General features: G+C 39.1%; 1 protein-coding gene across 1 annotated transcript in view; it reads right to left on the reverse strand.

Annotated features, from left to right (window-relative positions):
* Window positions 1-19,532, reverse strand: part of KIAA1328 (KIAA1328 ortholog) — a 180,258-nt gene that overhangs the window by 16,645 nt on the left and 144,081 nt on the right. Inside the window, exon 10 of the mRNA XM_065656410.1 lies at window positions 14,263-14,371. Coding sequence (XP_065512482.1) covers window positions 14,263-14,371 — 109 coding nt within the window. The remainder of the gene's footprint in view (window positions 1-14,262; window positions 14,372-19,532) is intronic.

A 19,532-nucleotide genomic window follows, 5' to 3' on the forward strand; every position in this document is an offset into this window, starting at 1 on the left:
CAGATACATTATCTAGTGAAACCCTTGGTGTGTAGCCTTAAGAGAACCATCCACCATCTCTCTGTTCACTAGCTCTTTATTTGAATTTTGCCTCCATTTTGCCTGAGAGCAAATGTTGCAACTGAGCTCAAATACTTGGCATGCCAAGCTATTGATTGCTTGGGTGCAGACCATACGTGACCAAACAACGCTACCATAAAAACCATATTCCAGCACCCAATTTCTGTAAAACTTCCCATTCGGCGCTCGGCGTGGAAGGGCTGGGACTTTCTGCCGCTCCATTCATCTCCAGGTGTGCTGAACTCTCCCGGGTAATCTTTAAATCAGCTGAGATTTCATACATCAAAGATGAGGATACATAATTCAGAGGAAGCCACTGAGATAAAACAGTAGCTGTGAGAAATGCAGCGTGCTGGCGGCGCCTGGTTTAGCATGTCAAAGAGGGGCAACTGCTGGCCAGGAGGCGCAGGCAGCTGGCACAGGAGCATGTTGTGTGGCAAAGCGGGTTGTGACATCCTGAGCTTCACTGGGACACAGGCTCTGAACAGGCTTGACACTGCGCAAGTACCAAGTTAGAAGGCTATCCACAGGAAAAAAAACAGCAGTAAAGCACGGAGTACAAGGCGCTCAGGCCTGGTGTCCCTCGGCTGTAGTCATCACACACTAACAACCTCTTTCAAAAACTTTACGCAGGTGGTAGCTGTCCCACTGAGATAAATTACCTACTTTCGATTGCTGAACAGATGGGCAGGGAAGAGAAATTTTAGTTTGTTCATTCCCAGCAGTAACTAGCGAAGACGATCTCGGGCTCTGCAGAATTACTTTTCGATAACCATACACCTGCAGATAGTCCACGTTTCTGTCAGAAACTACATAAGGTCGTTGATACGCTACAAAATAAGGCAGGACATTTAATGGCTCAAGGGACTGATGATATGTCACTCCCATATTCTTCTGCATATATTCTAGGCTGAGAGGGGACAGAAAGTGTACAGAGAGGGACCTCAACAGGCAGGAGAAATGGTCCCAACAAGAATTTCACACCACCAAACAACAGGAGATGTGAAATCCCACACTTCGGGAGGAAAAATCGCAGGTACCAGTACACACCAGGCTTGACGGGGTGAAAAGCAGCTTTGCAGAGAAGGACCTGGACACTTGCTGTCCTGACAGACAAAAAACTGAACATAAGCCAGTAAAGGCCATCACTGTCAGCAGGTCGAAGAAGGTGGCTCTTCCTCTCAACTCAGCCTGGGTGGGAAACAGCTGGAGTGCTGCATCATCCAGTGCTGGACTCTCCAGTACAAGAGAGATACGGACACACTAGAGCAGGTCCAGTGAAGGGAGATGAAGATGACTATGGAACTAAAGTATCTGACACACAAGGAATTTCTGAGGGAGGTGGGACTGTAAGTAAGGGCAGCTCATGGCAATCTTACCAATGTGTACAGATACTTGGTTAGGGGAGGAAAGAAGATGAAGTCAGGCTCTTCTTGGTTGTGCCCACTGAAAGAACAAGAGGTAATGGGCACAAATTGAAATACAAGAAATCCCATTCAAATGGAAGGAAAAAAAGCTTCCTTACCATGTAGGCAGTTGAACACTGGCACAGGTTGCCCAGACAGGTTGTGAAGTCTCCATCCTTGGAGATATTCAAAACCTGATGGATGCAGTCCTGAGTAGCCTGCTCTAGTTGAGCCTGCTCAAAGCAGGAGCTTGGAGTAGATGAGGTCCAGAAGTGCTCTCAAGCTCAGCTCTTCTGTGATGTTGTAGTCAGGTATTTTTCTTCACAAACACATTAAACTTCATCGATGGCATGTGACAAAAGGCAAGAAGTGACTAGCAAGGACCTGACTGACTTACTCATACAGTACAAGCATGGTGGAACCAGGGAAACTTAAAATACCAGTGCCTGCAAACCAGGAAGTCCCATAAATGAATCCAAATATTAACCAAGGGCTTCTGCCCAGGATGGTTTATGACTCATTAAAACCAGATTGGATGTATGGGAAACCTGATGACATACTTAAACAAGGGTTTTCTCTCGCTTCCACAAATACTTCAGCAGATCACTGGCATCAGTTCACATACAAAAACATTATAGTGTAGCGCACAACCCCACACACACTTTTTCTTTTTGAATAAGGTCATACTCACACTTTAAGAAGCTTAGTAAAAACATTTTTAGTATCCTAAGTTTAAGCTTGCAAATATTTTTCTGGCAGAAATCCCCAGTTAACTTTACAGCAAGACCTCTAAAAGGAAACAGAAGTCTTATTTAAAAAAAAACACACACAAAAAAAACCCCACAAAAAAGCCAGACTACAAAATGAATGTGACCCAGGGACTTACCCTTCTATGCAACAACACAAGCAGAGTGCACAGAGACAGTGAAGTCCGCAGGGCGTGAAATTAAAATTTTCACACAGATACAATGAAGTAATGATACAATGTTACAACCTTGGCACAAAAATCTTCTGGTTTGAGTAAAGTCAATGTCATGTGATGTTACGGTTTGTGAACTGGTAGAAACGGTCTGCTGCTAAAAAGTTCATAACAGGAGGAGTGAAAGCGAGAAAATTGTACGGGTAATTACAATAAGCTTATACATTCTAGTGATCTAGATGTTCTTTAAGATGCTCATCACAGTAGTAGCCAGCTGTCACTGCAGGCTGAGTTAAGAAAGCACACTTTTCTTTCACGCCTAGAAATCTAGGAGCTGAGATGTCATTAGGAGATAGGAAAAAGAAGATTGAAAGAGATTTGAACTTGGCAAGGAAGGAGGAGGGAGAGGACATCTCTCTTACTAGGTTGTTTTGCTGCCTACGGAAGGGGTAGATATACAGTTTCCAAATTCCAAGCATATGGGTAAGAATGGGGATGCACAGAGCAATTAACAGAGTCAAGCAGAAGCTGGGATGAGCAGCAGCTGGAGCGCTGTTAAAGTCCTTCTAGGAATTGCTTCACCTGTTACAGGGAAAAGGGAAGGCAGCCATGGAACAACACAGGCAAGGACAAGGTCATCGGAACAGAAACAGAGCTCAAAAAACTCCCGGCAGATCCACATGCAGGGGAATAGTCACAATTACAAGAACCTGCCACCTCAGACTCAAGGCTTGCACAGCTGGGTACAAACTGCACTCTTTATACTGCAAATATACCCACGCAGTGCAACACTGAATTATCAGGATGCATTTTATTTCTAAGAGTACGAAAAGCCCGCAAACTCATAAATCATAAAGCTGCCTGTGCATTATGATGTTTCACAGATAGACTGACAGACATGCACACATTCTGCAAAATATATTTATAGGTCTGAACTATGCGGGGAGGGGGAAACTCTGAATTCAGTATTTCTGCTCATATCAAACCCCAATTCCATGATTAGAGGCACAGAAGTTACACACACAAGAACTATTGGTAATTTGTTTCTAGTAACACTTCTGGAAACATAACAGAAAAAGTCAGTCTCACAGTGCAAAGGTTGTTCCTTACGAGGCGTGTTTCTCACCTTGCTGATCCAAGACAGTACACACAGAGAATATACAGCCAAAGGTGACTCAATAAAATCTTCAAGTCTTCAGCTTATTAATTTTTTGAATTTTTCTCATTTCATTCCAGTGATTTCATTAGGTTAGGCTTCTTCATCTTTATTAAAAAATAATCAGAACTGAAATGTTTCAATAAACCCAATTTCTGTTTTAAGTTGTAAAAGATGATTCAATGCAGATGAAGCAAAAATGAAAGTTAAAAGTACAATGGCATTAGAGGCTTTGCGAATCTCCTTTAAAAGAGTTTAAATACATAAATTATATATTACTACTCTAGAATGTCTATGTTTGTTTTTTACAGAAAAAAATAGAACTTCAGAAGTAGTTTTTTCATTTCATTTTTTCATTTTGTTCAAGTTTGGTTGGGAAGGGACCTTTAAGGTCATCTCATCCAACCCCCTGCAATGAGCAGGGACATTTTCAACTAGTTCAATTTTACTATATTGTCCAGCTTTATGTATCAAAACAAAATCCTTTAAAACTTATCTGTGGGAAGAACCAAAGGAGAAAAACAACACTTAAGGCACCACTATTAAAACAAACAGAGTAAACTTCATATGGGGTAGAAAACGAAGACACAATATTATTTTCAGTAAGAGGTTTAGTTTTCCATCAAGTTTTCAAATTATTTCCCTCCCAGCACATTCAGACTAAATGAAATAATCTTCCTTTCTTTCTTTTTTCTTTTCTTTCTTTCTTCCTTCCTTCCATAAATGAAGTACAACCTCATAAACAACACAGAATAGATGAAAATTATCACACATTACCCCAAATGACCTGGCAGCTCGAAGCATGCTCCACTGAGAAACTTAAATGCTACATATAATCAGTATCTACAACTAAATAAATGGCAAAAAAACCCTCAAGATACTGTTTTCTTTTAAGATTATCCTAATGTTGAGGAGATAACTTCAGTGCTCTAGTCACAGCCCACCACAGAGCCAAACTTAACAATGTTCAATAGCATGTGTTTTTGAAAAGGAAATGTGGTCTAAGAAGAGAAGTCACATCTACAGTACAAATTGGTGCACTCAGCTTGAACAACGATCTGTAAGCAGGGACTACACCATTGACTCTTTATTTCCTTCAAATCTGTATTAGAAAACTGGAAAGTATATTACATGACTCAGGGTTCCCAAAAGTAATTCTGGAAAGCCCACAAAACAAAAATGTATTTAACGATTCAATATTCTTTACACCGAAACACTGTGGAAAACAGCTTGGTTATTTCATTACCTTACCCACAAAAAAATCAGGGCCTGAATCTTCTGTTATTATGTCCTATTGAATTAATTCCAGATATGTAACATTATGAAATTGAGACTTAAACCCAGATATTGGGTATTTCCACACCAGAAATATCTCGACCAAGACATTAAGAGATGAACATGTAGCTACTCAAAAACCATTATTATAACCCATATATTATGGATGACTTTATCTAAAAAGCTGTATAAGTTAGAAAAAACCCTACACCTACAGTCTTGGAGTATGAGAACACAATAACGACGAGAAGTCAGGCTACCAGGTAACTGGATCTGCCGTCCCAAAATGTTGTACACTTGAAATGTGCCATCTCACAATTCTGCCTGATGGCCAGTAGACAAGACAATAAAGAATTGCTCCCTATTCATTTTCTGCATGCCACCTTTGATTTTATGAGCTTTTGATAGTATCCTAAACTCAGCCACCTCTTTTCCAGGCTGAAAAGTCTGTTGGGTTGTTTGTTCCACAAAATCTCTCTCTCATCTGGCAGCATTGCTCGGAAGTGACCACAAAAGAGTAACAACATACATTATATACTTCGATTCAACGTGTCTGTGAAGCAAAATTCACTACAGCAGTCCTTCACTTCAGAAGTGGAAACAATATAAAAATGAGAAAGTTTGTTAAAAAGAAAAGGAGCAGTTAAAAGGGGTAAAATGTTTGCAAATGGCACACATTTGTCTAATATTTATACCACGGCTTCAAAAATGACACAACCTATGGAGAAAGACTTCTGAGAGATTAGAGTCAGACCAGTTAAGTGGAACAGTAAAGGGGACAGTTACATCCCGTCATGTTTAAATAAAGAAAACAGCAAACCGATAGATCAAGAAAACAAAACAAACCAAAAACAACACAAGAAATCCCAGCCAAAGATTAAGGGTCATTGTGCTAAAAGCATAAGGTCTAATAACAAATCCCACTGTAAGTATATAAAAAACAGGAAGATTGAATATTTGTGAAAGCCAAGAGGAGATAAAGTTAAAAAGGAGCACCTAACTCTGATAAGGCCATAGCAGAAAAACTCAATGAGCTGACAGATATTCACTATGCAGGAACTTAGGAAGTTTCTGAAGCCACAGAGGACATGGTGGAAGACCTGTCTCAAGTTGAAGTGCCATATAAATACATTACAGAACAAATCAACAGAATGAACAATAATAAATTGCTGGGATCAACTGGTACTCTCTCAAACTTCTGAGGGAGCTCAAGTATGAAATAGCTGAACTATTAACTATAGCACATAACTAATTGCCTAAAACTGCCTCAGTTCTGGGGCACTAAAAGTTGGCAAATGTAGCTTTTTTTTTTTAAAAAAAAGGGATCCAGAGCGATGCCAAACTCTATAAATGAAGAGGTCTGATGTTTAGAACAAGCAGACTGATAGAAATTACAAAAAAGATTCAATAAACTTGACATATTGATGAAGAGCCTTTTTATTAAGTCATAATTCACTGGGGACCTCTACTAGATTTGTAGAATTATTATGCATCCAAAAAAGGAAAATACAGTTTATATAGTCTACCTGGAGTTCCAAAAGCTTTCCAGAAAATCTATCACCAAAGACTTAACAGTTGCCATAAACTAAAAGGAAAATCCATTAATGGATAGATAACTGTTTAAAAGACAGGAAATAAAGAGAAAACATTAAAATTGGTCTGCTGCAAACTGGCCAGGGAGGTCATCGGTTGAGCCTCATAGAAATCGGTTAGGGCCTGAACTCTTCAATGCATTCATAAGCGGCCTAGAGAGAGGACAAATAATGAGACGACATTCACTGATGATACTATGCTATGCCTGGTAGTAAAAACAAAAGCTGGATGGCTTTATTGAGACAGAGAACCAGAATATCACAAAGGAAATAAAAAGTACATATATAACTGGAAATAGGGCAAATCAAATAGTATAAAGTGCTGGTTAACGTCCTGAAGTGACAGAAAGCCAACAGTTTCTTTTATAAGTAGGCAACGCATCAGCCAGATATAAAGGAGAAGACAGAGCTGTGCCGGTCTGGTGAGACCCTCTCCCAACAAACACTATGTTTGAGTAGCAGAGGTGGGAACGAACGGACGGGTTGCAAAGTCCTGCTCAGACCTCAGAAACACCGCAGTATCCTGGTCACTCGTGTTTGAGTTACAGGGCATTACCCTTTCATGTCACTTCTAAAAAGGATTCTCCAAAGCAGTGACAACTCCCGACTTTCCATCACCACAGTTTTATTAAAACAGGTTGCCACAACACAAGCTCATATTCCACCGAGAAGATGCTGTACGTTCACAATCATATAAACCCAATCCCTCCCCCAGAGTGTTCCGTACATAAGCCCCTTGATTTATAATGCGAGCATTAAGACTGTGTTAATAACCAAGGCGCTGACCATGTAGCACATAGGTTAACCCCGCAATTGCTTCCAATCCATAAACAAAATACAAATGACAAACAACTTATTTTTAGTTCCACATATTCAGCTGTAAGAGGGATAAGGTGTCAGCGCACGTTACTCTGGGCTTATTTTACAGTCCACGGGATGACAGGTATCACCAAAAGGTGATTTAGCTGGTCCTAAAATAAGTCATCGACTCTAAAAGGAGCTGAGGGTAACTAGCTCAGTTGTCTCAAGATAAGCAAGATGAATTCCACCCTAACTATACTAGCATCACAATTAATCATCGTTATTACATGGACCAACCAAGCACGGAGATTCACTGTGCCAGGATCCTGCCCAGAAGAGTTTACAGCCTGAAAAGTCCAGGCAGGTGAAGGAGAGAGAAAAAGCAACACATAAGCAATGTGGTGGAACGATGACAGAGCCATATTTTGGGAGAATGGCTTCTTAGAGTGAGATGTAATTATTCTCTATATACTGTTACTCAATTCCTCCCATCTCTAAAAAGAAAAACCCAAGAGGAGACTCCTCTGAAGGAGAAGTAGCAGAGAAGTGACTACAGTGCTGGGAACATAACCACACAAAACAATCCCTTAAAGAACCATGACAAGAGGAACCAAGACTGGTCGTAATTTGTCAAGTTCTATAGAAATTGCCATCATAGTAATTCCAAGAAAATGCTTAAAAGCTACAATGCAGAGCACAGAGTCACTGGAAGAAGAAAAGGCAGTCAGATCAGGTTTTTTTGACAAAGAGGTAAAGCAACAACCAGAAGGAAGCTAAAAATATATTTTTTAAAAAAATATTATTGCTGTGATTACAACTGCAAAAGGGAACAACATCCAATGAACCAACACTCACTTAAGATTTAATGTGGTATTTAAGAACGTGCAAAAGCAGTGGGTAAAAAAAAAAGTAAAAAAAAAGGTAATTAAGATAACAATGAAAATTATGGTAAGAAGCAGACTGAAAGAGTTAAGTCAGCTTCATAATGTGATTTGTACGCTATTTTGCTTTGCTTATTATTACTTTCAAATTGTCATACCACTGAATGATGGAAACCTTGCCAACTACTTCAAAACTGACACGTTTTCTGTTGCACTGAACATTCCCAGAAGACATTTCCCCTCATTTTAATACAAAATCCTGTCAGATCCACAGAGCTGAATAAAAAAATGTGTAAAGGATATGTAGCTGTAACAGACCTCCCCCAACTAGTCAACTTTGGAATAAAAGACGATCAAAAAAGACTCAAAGATCCAGTGCTAGATTAATGCAAATATCTGCCTGTTTGCAAGCGTACTTTTTGATTAAACTGGCATACATCAAGTACAATTAGGAAGGTTATTTATAACTAAGAAATACATAATTCTGCATTTTAATGAGGGTGACAATTACAGCCAACAGTTGCTAATTAACATTAATCCTTTTGCACTGCAAGTCAGAATTTCCCAATATGATTTTCATTGTCAGCAACGGACACACCAAAACTGTTATCGCAAAGCAGCTATTAGGTAGGCTGCTTTGACACAAATAGGTGTTCCTGTGACACACAGTAAAGAAAAGGAAGCTGCCGATGAGTTAAATTTGATAACCTCAGATGTAAATACAGAATGTCATTCCAAAATTTGCTTGATGTCGACAACACGAAATATAATCAAGGCTTATCATTTTCATGGCTGAACCCAATTCCAAGTTTCCCAAGAGCCAGGCTTCACAAGTGAAATCTGATTTCAACAGAAGCTTGAAATCTCCCACTGTTAAATTTGGTTTTGATCCCAGTCCTGGGTTCACATCTGCATTTCACCCTTGAGACTTCAAAGCTTTTAGTGGTCGTAACCAAACAGCATAGATAAGGGGTAGTGTTTGCCCAGTCTGTATCAGTTTCTGAAGCAAAACTCTGGAGCAAGTACTGAAGATGGGAATGATTACTACTGACTGATTTCCTACCATACTGTAGCCTTATTGCAAACTTTTTTTCTTACGCAGAGTGTCAAGAAAATGTTGGTTCTCAAAAACACTGAATTTTAAATCCTAACCTCCAAAAATTGCTCAAATGTATTTCTATTCATTGATTAAAAATCTCTGTAAAATAAATGCCAAGTCATAACAACTGCTGACCTAATTAAACGCTTCTATTTCTGATAGCCACGATCCTCTAAGAGAGATGATTTAGATTTGCTACGCATGTCTTTCCAAAAGAGAACTCTTGTTTTAGCCTCTCAGCCATCGTCTTTTCAGACCGAAGCACTAGAAAACTATCTGACAGTCTCTTTTCATACTGGTCTTTAACACGAAGAGAGACTTGGTCCAGACACCATCAGAGGCACAAGATCATAATGCAACCCGTGAATAAAGCCTCTAGAAGCGCGCTGAGGTGCTCATCATCTGGGTCAGGCAATTGGAGTGGGATCAATGTCAGATATAAGTAAATGAGAAGGGAGAAAAGGAGAATTGTGAGCGCTAAGCAAAGAAACCTATAATGCACTTCTTACAAAGCACTGTAAAATTCACATTTATTCACATTTATTTTGCAAGTATGAGATAGATGGGTTATTTCTACATACAGAGGTGCCCAACTAAAATCAAGATAAGTGATATTAATGTCCTATGGTCAGTATTATTGAACCTCGAAAGCAATAAACTACGAGTCGATAAATATTACATTTGCAACATAGTTAACATTCTTCTACTGTCTCTGGCACTTATTACACATTGTAACCGCAAGTCTACAATACATTATTCATATTTGGGGTGTCACTGAGTGATGGATTGCTGTAAGAGAGGCTGTCCTTTAAATAAATCAACAAATAAAAATGCAAATGTTAACATTTTCAGCCACAACTTTTTCCATCTTGAATGGGGAATGAAAATTTCACATTATATCGACAGCCAGCAGAGAGAACAATTAACAACCTACACTGTGAATAAGAGAGATTAATTTGCCAACGTCTGGTTTTATCACTTGCATATGGAACTATATTGGACTTTTTTGTGCTGCTGGCTTTCTCCGGGAGTAGGCAAAACTTGTGTCTCCTACCACATTCAGCACCTAACTCAACACCCCACTCCAAACACACTTCTAATCCCTTTAAATGTTCTTAAGTTAGATCTGGAATGAAAGCTTTCTCCTCCTCATCCTCCTTTTGAACCTTGAATGGTGTCTGATCCTAAAGGGGAAAAAAATAATCTATTTCTTTGGCAGTGTTTCCTCAAGACTCTGCAGTAGAAGGAACTTCATAGTACTGTCTTAAGAGCAGAACCGTATTTAAGCATCCAACGTGCACACATCTAAAAGGCAACTATTGCACAAGGCAAAAGCTTAAATCTCATCACTGTCGTATTTCCTAACACTCAGCATAACAGATCTACTCTAGACTATTCCAGTGTGCATTATTAAGTATACAACTCTGCACATTATATTTTACATCGGATATTAATTTGCTTAAAAGTCCCTGAATACACATTCACCTGAGATGTGCTGGGCAATTGGGTAAACAGTTTTGTTTTTAAAATGTCCCTAAACACAAATTTATACAATACAATCTGTTTATAAAAACTCCAACAGGCCACTGTAGTCAAACAGATAATAATATAGCTCAGATACAGTATTCATAGTGCAGGAACTTCTAAATCACTTATTTTAATGGCTACAAGAAACTTCACTCCAAGACAATGCATTCAGCTAGCATTAAAGCTCTGATTTAAAACTGCAGCAAGAAAACATAGGCTTAATGCTGAAATCCCAGACTATCACTCAATCCCTTAATTTACCTAACTGTTCTTAAATTCACTTCTTAGGTGCCCAAAATGAAAAATGTTACAGCAGAATTATCTGTTTCCATGGTGAGCAGAACAACCTTTGCCTGTGTCTTTTTAAGTGCTTGATTATCCGCAGTGTTATAGGACTTACTGTGCCAAACTCAACACTACAACTGTTTCTGCGTGGGGAGAACCTGACAATTGCACCAGGGCTGTAATCAAATTAAATGGTCTTTCACAAGGCACAATTTAAAACTTTTTTTTTTTTTTTTAAAGAATAGCTTAATACTTTGATTTAGAGCAGTTTCACTTCTGCTTTGCAACACAACACTTATTTTGCTGAAATCAGTGCCTGATTATACCTAAGGTGACATCTAGTTTATGTAAAAAGTCCTTCATTACTAAAGGGAAGCATACCAGTGCTACTGCCTCCTCCTTCCAGCTCCCTTCCAGCTCACAGCCGAAACCCAGAGTCTTTCTTTTAGGCAAACAGCAGTTATGAGAAAGATGTCCCGGGTCACCAAAAAGGTAATTTTTAAGACAGCCAGAAGAACTATGCTTTAGGGGTAAGAAACAAACTTATTCTTCCAAATTTGCCCAGCCCCAACCCTTCCTGTGATTTTTTTCCTTTTTTTTTTTTTTTTTTCAAATATATCGCTTTGGTCTAGATAAATAAGTACATGGAGTAGAAAAGCGTTCCAGACCTGCTGTGAACAGAATTTCAAGGGGCTCATGCAGGTGTAGACACTTGGCTTAAGAACACTGGTAAGCAAACATGCAACGCTTGGCTGTATTACGAAAAGCAGCGACAGGTATGCATGGAAGCATGATGGGCAAATAAATCCACTATTAGCCCGACTCGGGATGCCAAATAAAGAAATGCTATTTTTCTTTCAGATATATCACTGAAACCACCTTGTGCACATTCATTCTTACAAGTCTGGACCTTCCACAGCTCTAAGGCTCTCAAACCATACACCTCTAACTTCTAGGGATGCTGTTTCTTGTCCCAGATGTGACTCGTCCCAAGGGAGAGAAGAAAGTAGGACTGCAGCGATGCTTTCTCAAGCAAGAGAGAGCTGTAGCGCTCTGAAGCCTCCAGCTGAGCCCTGCCAAGACCGGCTATCGAGCCAACGCATCCTCTACCTGCCATGCCTGCTTATCCAGCCAGCCCTCCCCAAAAGCTGCGCCCGCACCCCGATGCCTCGCGCTGGCAGGGAGCTTCTGTCGCTTTCCAACACCTTCTCCTTGGCAGGCTTTCCATCGCTGTGACTGCCAGGTGCCAGGGTTTGTGCTAGTTGAAGCTGGCACAAACACGAGTTGAATCTAGTCCTATAAATTTAAATAGTCAAAAGTAATTAGGTTTGCGCGTACTGCCGAATAAATAAACTTGCTCTTAGGCTAGGGCTTTGTGCTGCAAGTTTCGGGCCTGTGCCAACTGTTGTGGTTAAGCTGTTAACCCCCTCTCCGATTACAGATTATAACAAACATGCTGACAAGCCCCAACTTTAGTGGCACAAAAGCAGCAATAATTCTCAATATTGATTAATTTAGTTAGTTAAACCTGCAGTCTAAGCTTATAACCATTCAGTGATAAATTGAGACTGACCTGCTGCCCAAGCAGGTTTTTTGATGAAGGATAGGATCAGCTTTAGGTCTCCACAGAAATACTTGTCCATTTACCATTTTCAATTAGCGAAGGCCATGAGTAAGGGAAAGCACAACATGGCTGCTTAAACTGGTCAATTACACTTACAGCACCAGCGCAGAGAAAGAAAGTGACGAAGCGTGGGAGCGAGCACCCCAGAAATACAGGATTTTTCACAATTTGTCATCGACTGGTAAAATAAGCTTTTAAAGATGACAGCTAATCAGATTCCTTTTACTGATCACTTTATCTGATATGATTTCTAACAGCATATTTCAACAAATATTTTACTCCGCTCTGCGTGAAAGAATGGACCATCAATCCTCCTGAATAAAATTCCTTTTTCTGAGCAGTTGTTGTATGATGTGAATAATTATATCTACTCCTCAGTGCTTGAACGGAATCTCAACTTATCACTATTAGACAGTATCAAGCAGTATCTTTACACACTCTGATATTACTAGCTTGTAAAAGTAACCCTTGCTTCTAAGAGAAATGCTTAGGCAATCTTGTGGTTTCTGTTTGTTTAAACAAACAGTTACTTCTGGGAAACAGAGCCCAATTTCTCTCAGTTCTTAAATCCTCCCAGAATTATCATCCCTTCCTTCAGAAGAAAAAAAAAAAAAAAAAGTGTTTCCATAGCAAGTAAGTGCAAATTTGTCAATATTGATAGTGGGTTTTCACCTATTATATATCGCAAGTTCTCTTAGAAGATAGAAATAAAATGCCAGCTGCTGCCAAAAATACAGGGATGATATCAAGCATACATTTTCCTAGTTCACTGGGCCAATAAAGGATTAAATCTGATTCAAGCCCCCTCATCCTCCAAGAAACATTTAACTCTTCTTATGAACGGTTGTACATTCTTGTCATCCAACTGCACAAAGTCATCTAGCTAGTGGTGCAAAATACAGCAAATTCATACTTTAATCTGCATTTACTTTGTTGCTTAACTAAAGATTTTTTTTTATTTTCTTATGAAAAAATGTGGGATATGATAAAGAAATAGAAGGATTGTATACTGTTTTTCAAGGCACTTACCACAAGAATTGTAATCCTGCCTAAAGAAAGCAAGTTTTTTTAGACTCTAAGTGTAACAACAATGCTGCTTTCTGTTTCTTCATTGGAGCAGAAGTGATATTGCTGCTTTTCCAGTGCATTTAGTGCAGATATACAGTATAATCAGGAATTGCTGACTTAATGTGATTTTGTTGCTTGTCATTAAACATAAAATAACTCTGGTACAAAACATTTTAAAATAAATGCCATTTGATAAAATATGGAGGGAGAGGGCAAATACAGGGGGATTCAAATCTTCTGCTGGATTTAAAACCTAACAGGGGTTAACACAATTCATTCAAATTATTTACAAATGTATTTAATATGTCAAGACTTGGAACATAAAAACTTTCTGTTCAAAATCTAAGTAAAATTAAAATGTTAGAACTTGGCATATTACTGCTTTTCTTATTCTAACAAGCAATTTAAAACTTACTATAAATGTCAAAAGGATATGGCAGTTTTTGGTTTATATTTTCCAGCTCATGCTAACATGAAATATCATAGAAATTCAGTCACTTCCCTGCACCTAAGAGAATTTGAAGGTTGTGTTTGCAGAATCTTAAACCAGAGATTACCTAGCGGCTTACCGTAAAGTGTCATGCTGGATTGGTGATGTGGCTGTGGTTGCAAGCTCTTTGCTGCTGCCTATCAGCACAGAGGATGTGGCTGCATAATTCCTAGGGCCTGAAGTCGTCCCTGCGGAATGAAGACAAGCCAGACATCAGAAGCCTGTAAGTTTTGGACAGATGTTTTGTGATTCTGCATTATTACAGAACATTGGGACTGAAAAACGCAACATTTTTGGAGTGCCATGTATACAGTGAAATGGCAATCAAAGAACTCATCAGCTGACAGTTCTGTGCACAGCATGCATTTCAGGATCACGTAGAATCAAATCTGTAGAATAAGTCACACACTACAGCGTCCATCTTACTACCCAAAGTTTGACAGACTTGCACTGTTATCATTTCTTAGAGTGGTCTAGAGGATTCAGCTTGTTTCACAGATGCAGTTTTCATGACATGCTACAAGTTCTTAGTTTCCTGAGTGTAAATATCACTATAATTGTATTTTGCTTTCAATAAAACAGAAGTGTTAGTCCATTCCTTCTTCCTCTCTCCCAGTAACCCTTGAATCACAAAATAATCTAGGTTGAAAGGTGAAGCCCACAGGTCATGTAGTTCAATCCTCCGTTCAAAGTGGGGACAACAAGATCAGGTTTAAGGCACTTTTCCAGTTCGGTTTTAATGTCTCCACTGACAGAAAACCAACCTCTCTGGGAAACTTCTCTGGTGTTTGACCACCCACAGAGTGAAAATGTTTTCTGTATAACTAATCTGAATTTCCTGAATTGTAATTTTTTCCCATTGTCTCTAGCTCTGTTGCTGATGACTTCCAAGAACAGTTTCATTCCCTCTTCTCTACAACCTCTCCTTGAGTAGCTGAAGAAAGCAGGAAGATCTGCGCTGAATCATCTCTTCTTAAGGCTGAACACACCCAGCTTTCTCAGCTTCTCCCAGGATGGCATCTCCTCCAGCCCTCTGACCGCCCTGGTTGCCCCTGCTAGTCTTCCTACAGTTTGCCAATATTCTCCTTGCACTGTGGAGCCCCAAACTGGACACAGCACTCTACAGATACAGCCTCACCAGGGCTGATCGAAGCAGAAGTGTCACTCCATCAACGTGGCGACCACAATTTTGCTGTTATAGCCCAGTATGAGGTTTCGTTACTCCATCACACAGGCACATTGCTGACATGTGTTCAATTTGCTGTTTAGCAGGACACTCAGTTCTTTCCTGGCAAAACTGCTTTCTAGGTTCATAGAATCATAGACCATTTTGGCTGGAAGAGACTCTCAAGATCATCAAGTCCAACTGTTAACCCAACACTGGCACTAACCCATGTCCCTAAGAACCTCATCCACACGCCTGTCCGTCAGCACCCAGTCGGTCTTCTTGTATGAGATCAGTCTAACACAGCTGAAAGAACTGGCATTTCCTTCATTGAACCTCAACAGGTTTCTGTCAAACCACTTTCCCAGCCTGTTAAGTTCCCCTGATCACTGGGCCCTACCCACCAGCATGCTGACCACTTCCCCAGCTGGTGTTGCCTGCAAACTAGCAGAACATGCATCCTGCCAGATTGTTGTTGGCCAACTAGCAACTGGCTGTCAGCTGGACTGATGACAACCCTTTGAGGCCACTGGTCCAGCCAATTTTCCACCCATCTTCCACCTTTTACCCACTCTCCTTAGAATTTGTTTTTATAGATGGGATTTAGTCAGACAGCTTGCACACAGGCAGTCAGAGGTAAGTGGAATAATCTGATCTACTACACAAAAGCCTAAGGGTTTGGGCTTTTTTAAATCTAGCCTAATTAGCTCTGCCCAAACAACATCTCTTAACTAAACAGTAAGTAGAGGGAAAACTACAGGTCTCAGCAAAAATTTAAGTCAAATCAGTGTTCAGCTCTTCAAGTAATTCTGTCATGTGTAAGAATTTCTCAGCTCTGTGAACAGCAATAGTATCTACCATCCAGGCTGGAACATGAAGCCACACAACAAGGTTGTAATTCCAACTTCAGCGCAAAATTTACACACATCCATGGGATTAAGATTATTTAAAATATTGCATTGATTTAAGGGGTATACAAACATATACAATATAGTAAAACCACATGTTTTAACGTGTATGCTAGGGAGGCTAACAAAAAAAAAAAGGGTTCTTATTGTCCTGCTATAATGCATTGTGCTTCAGCACCATGCAGTGAAAAAAATCTCACCTAACAAAGAGTTAATTATCAGTGAAGGAAGAAATATCAGGGGGATATATGTTGATTATGTGTCCCTGGTAACTTGATAGTTTGCCAATCCATGACGAAAATAGTGGGTATGTATATAAAGACTGGAAGCCTCTTGCTTAGACTTTTGGCTTTATGATTGAATAAGAGATATTTAAAAATCATTTCACTTGACAGTGGAATGAGGCAGCTAGATTTTAAGAAACTAATACCAAAGTAATAAAAACCTGGTGAGCATGGGAGAATATATTCAATTCCTAACAGAAGAAAAGACTAGCACACTGTCAACATACTACATTCATAGCAAAGTAGATGTATTTCTCTGAAAAAGAAAATATATGGACATGGAAGTGGCCAATATAGCCTCAAGGGGACTATTCAAAGACCCAAGTTTGAAAATATTACCAGGGCTAGAAATGGAAAACAAGAAAAGGAACTAAGCAGGAATATACTGATGCTGTTAGGCTGCACAGACATAAAACAGGGGTAGCAAGAAATCCTGAATAAATGCACATCTAAATAAAAAAATGTTCCAAAATACATCTTGAAAAAGGCATGGAAGTCAATTGAGGGGAAAAGAAACACCAAAGAGCAAACAGGTTCTATGAATATACAAAGAAGATTAAATAAATAATGATGCTAATATGGCTAAGCTACTAATAATTTTAAAATATACTATGAGAAAAAATAGAGAAAAGGAATATTGGCAAGTAGGAGATAACGAAGACCATGTTGATGTATAACACCTGCCTATATAAAGTTGATGAAAAGAAATTATCAGGGAGAAAGAAAAAAAAAAGACGGAAATTCTTTAGTCTGAAGGATATATGTTTCAGGGCTAAAGGGAATTAGTTAATGAATTTATGAAGGGACTGGTAATTATTTATGAAAAGTCATAGAGAACTGGGGTGATACAAATGACAGCAAATTAATTAGATTTGCAGGTGTTGGAAGACAGTATGAGACTGGAGACCTTGCAGATGATCTAGAGAAGCAAGAAACATGGAAAAAGAATAGACACATTCATCCTTGAAATAATAATTTTTAAAAAGCTCATATATGGTGTGATAATCTAAATTCTGACACCAATGAAGAGAACCTGGAGTAGCAAAGAATAGCAAAAAAACAAACTAGATGTAAGCTCGCAAGGCAAGGTACCCAAAAGCAATTACAGATGTCTTCTAAATGGTAATGTTAAGAATACCATTTTCAATTTGTTTAGCTTGGCATAAGAATGGTTTAAAGTAGATTAAAGTCTCATTTGAGAAAATTCAAACAGCAGTATATTTCTGCTTGAGAAACAGACAACTAAAACATGAAGAAAGCAGGGAAGTACATCAGTCTACGTTTTGAAAGTGTAAACACTAAGAATGAAGAAATACAGTTGAGGCTGGTTCAAGCAGTAATGGGATGAAAGTAAGCTAAGGAAAATCTAGGCTGATGATCATGAAAGAAATCTTTATGAATTGAATAATACTAATACTCATAATACTTAACATTTATATAGTACTTCATATCTTCAAAGTGCTTCACTAATATTAACTAATTGCTCTATTCAATTGTAGGGAAGAGTCTTCCCTCAAGGGAAGAAGTTCCAGATCCTGAATCCCTAAGCAGCTACGTTAGAAAACCTACTGAAAAACAAACACTATACAGAAAAATCAGCCCCTGGAAAAGTACAGATTCTATGACCTAAAATAATTTTCCTTCTCTAGCTTTTTCTTTTATATATGGAAAGGAAGCTATGCACACTATACAATATAATGCAGATGCTATTCCCCCCAAATTGATACGGAGGGAAAAATAATTCTTTCTTTGTATCAGGAAGGTGGTAAAGAGGAAGACTTTAAACAGAGATGTAGAGAAGTGTCCAGTATTGCAGAATGTAATGGATAGAATATAGTTTAGTTTCCCAGCCCAAAAGCAAATTTTTTTCCAGGGCAGAAAGGATGAGAAACACTACTCCAGTGCTTTTTAACTAGACAAGTTGTTAGATTTTAGTACAAATAGACACAGCTGCTGGTGACACCAATAAAAACAATTTACTGCTGAAAAGATCTAAGACTTGAGGATTGCTTTGTCTGCTTAAAGTTTTGCTGGTAAAACTAAAAAAGTTTGTCTACAAGACACAAACACCTGCTAAAGCAAAGGAATAAAAATTAAGGAGCAAACAGAAATAGGAGACAAATAGCATCAAAGAAAGAATAAAAGCTGATTGCTTAAGCTGATCTTGTAAGCTTCTACTCTGAAAAGAGAGAAATGCCCCTTTCACTCCACGAGGTGAGAAGACCAGGTTAACAATGCTCTTCTTCCCATTACTAAACATTTGCAGGGAGAAAGGGAAAGTGGGTTTATTACAAAAACCACATTTTCCAAACTCACTGAACTCACAGTAAGTGAGCAGTCCCGCGGGCAGTAAAGCCTTCCAACACGGGAATAGTTTCCTGATTAAACATTTTATCTTCTCAAAAAAAAAAAATCTAAGAAAACAAAGGTAGTTGAAGATAACACCAAAATCCGGTGCAAATGCCCCTGTTGCTTCGAGGGACACTGTCATGAGTTGCTCGGTCCCTCACATACACCCACCATTCCCAGTGGTACAAGGAGATTATACAGTGAACCCAAAGGCCCATGTCAGCACTAGCACTGCAATAAGGTGTGCCTGGAGACATCTCCATCCTGAAGAGTTTACAATTTGAACACACAAGACAGATCAAGGACGAGAAAAATAAACATTTGTAGCAATACGTTAATATCTGACTGCCAAGAAGTTTTTAGTGGACATGTTTCTGTACACAGTATCCAGCACTGCTGTTTTCTGACCAAAAGGCCACCCTAAGGTACACAGCTAAATAATATCAAATTTCATGTCTCTAGATGTCACCATGTTGACTTATTTCCTCTTCCCCACATAGTGTGGCTTAGTTAGAGCTCAGCTAAAAGTGCTGCAGTAGAGGGATGACTTTCTGTTGACACAGCAGGTACGGGCCACTGTCGAAGACAGACCTCCAGGCTTGCCGGCGCAGCGCTCTGACACAGTAAAGCAAATACCACATTT

This window comes from Caloenas nicobarica, chromosome Z (genome assembly GCF_036013445.1).
Source record: "Caloenas nicobarica isolate bCalNic1 chromosome Z, bCalNic1.hap1, whole genome shotgun sequence".
Taxonomy (NCBI): Eukaryota; Metazoa; Chordata; class Aves; order Columbiformes; family Columbidae; genus Caloenas; species Caloenas nicobarica.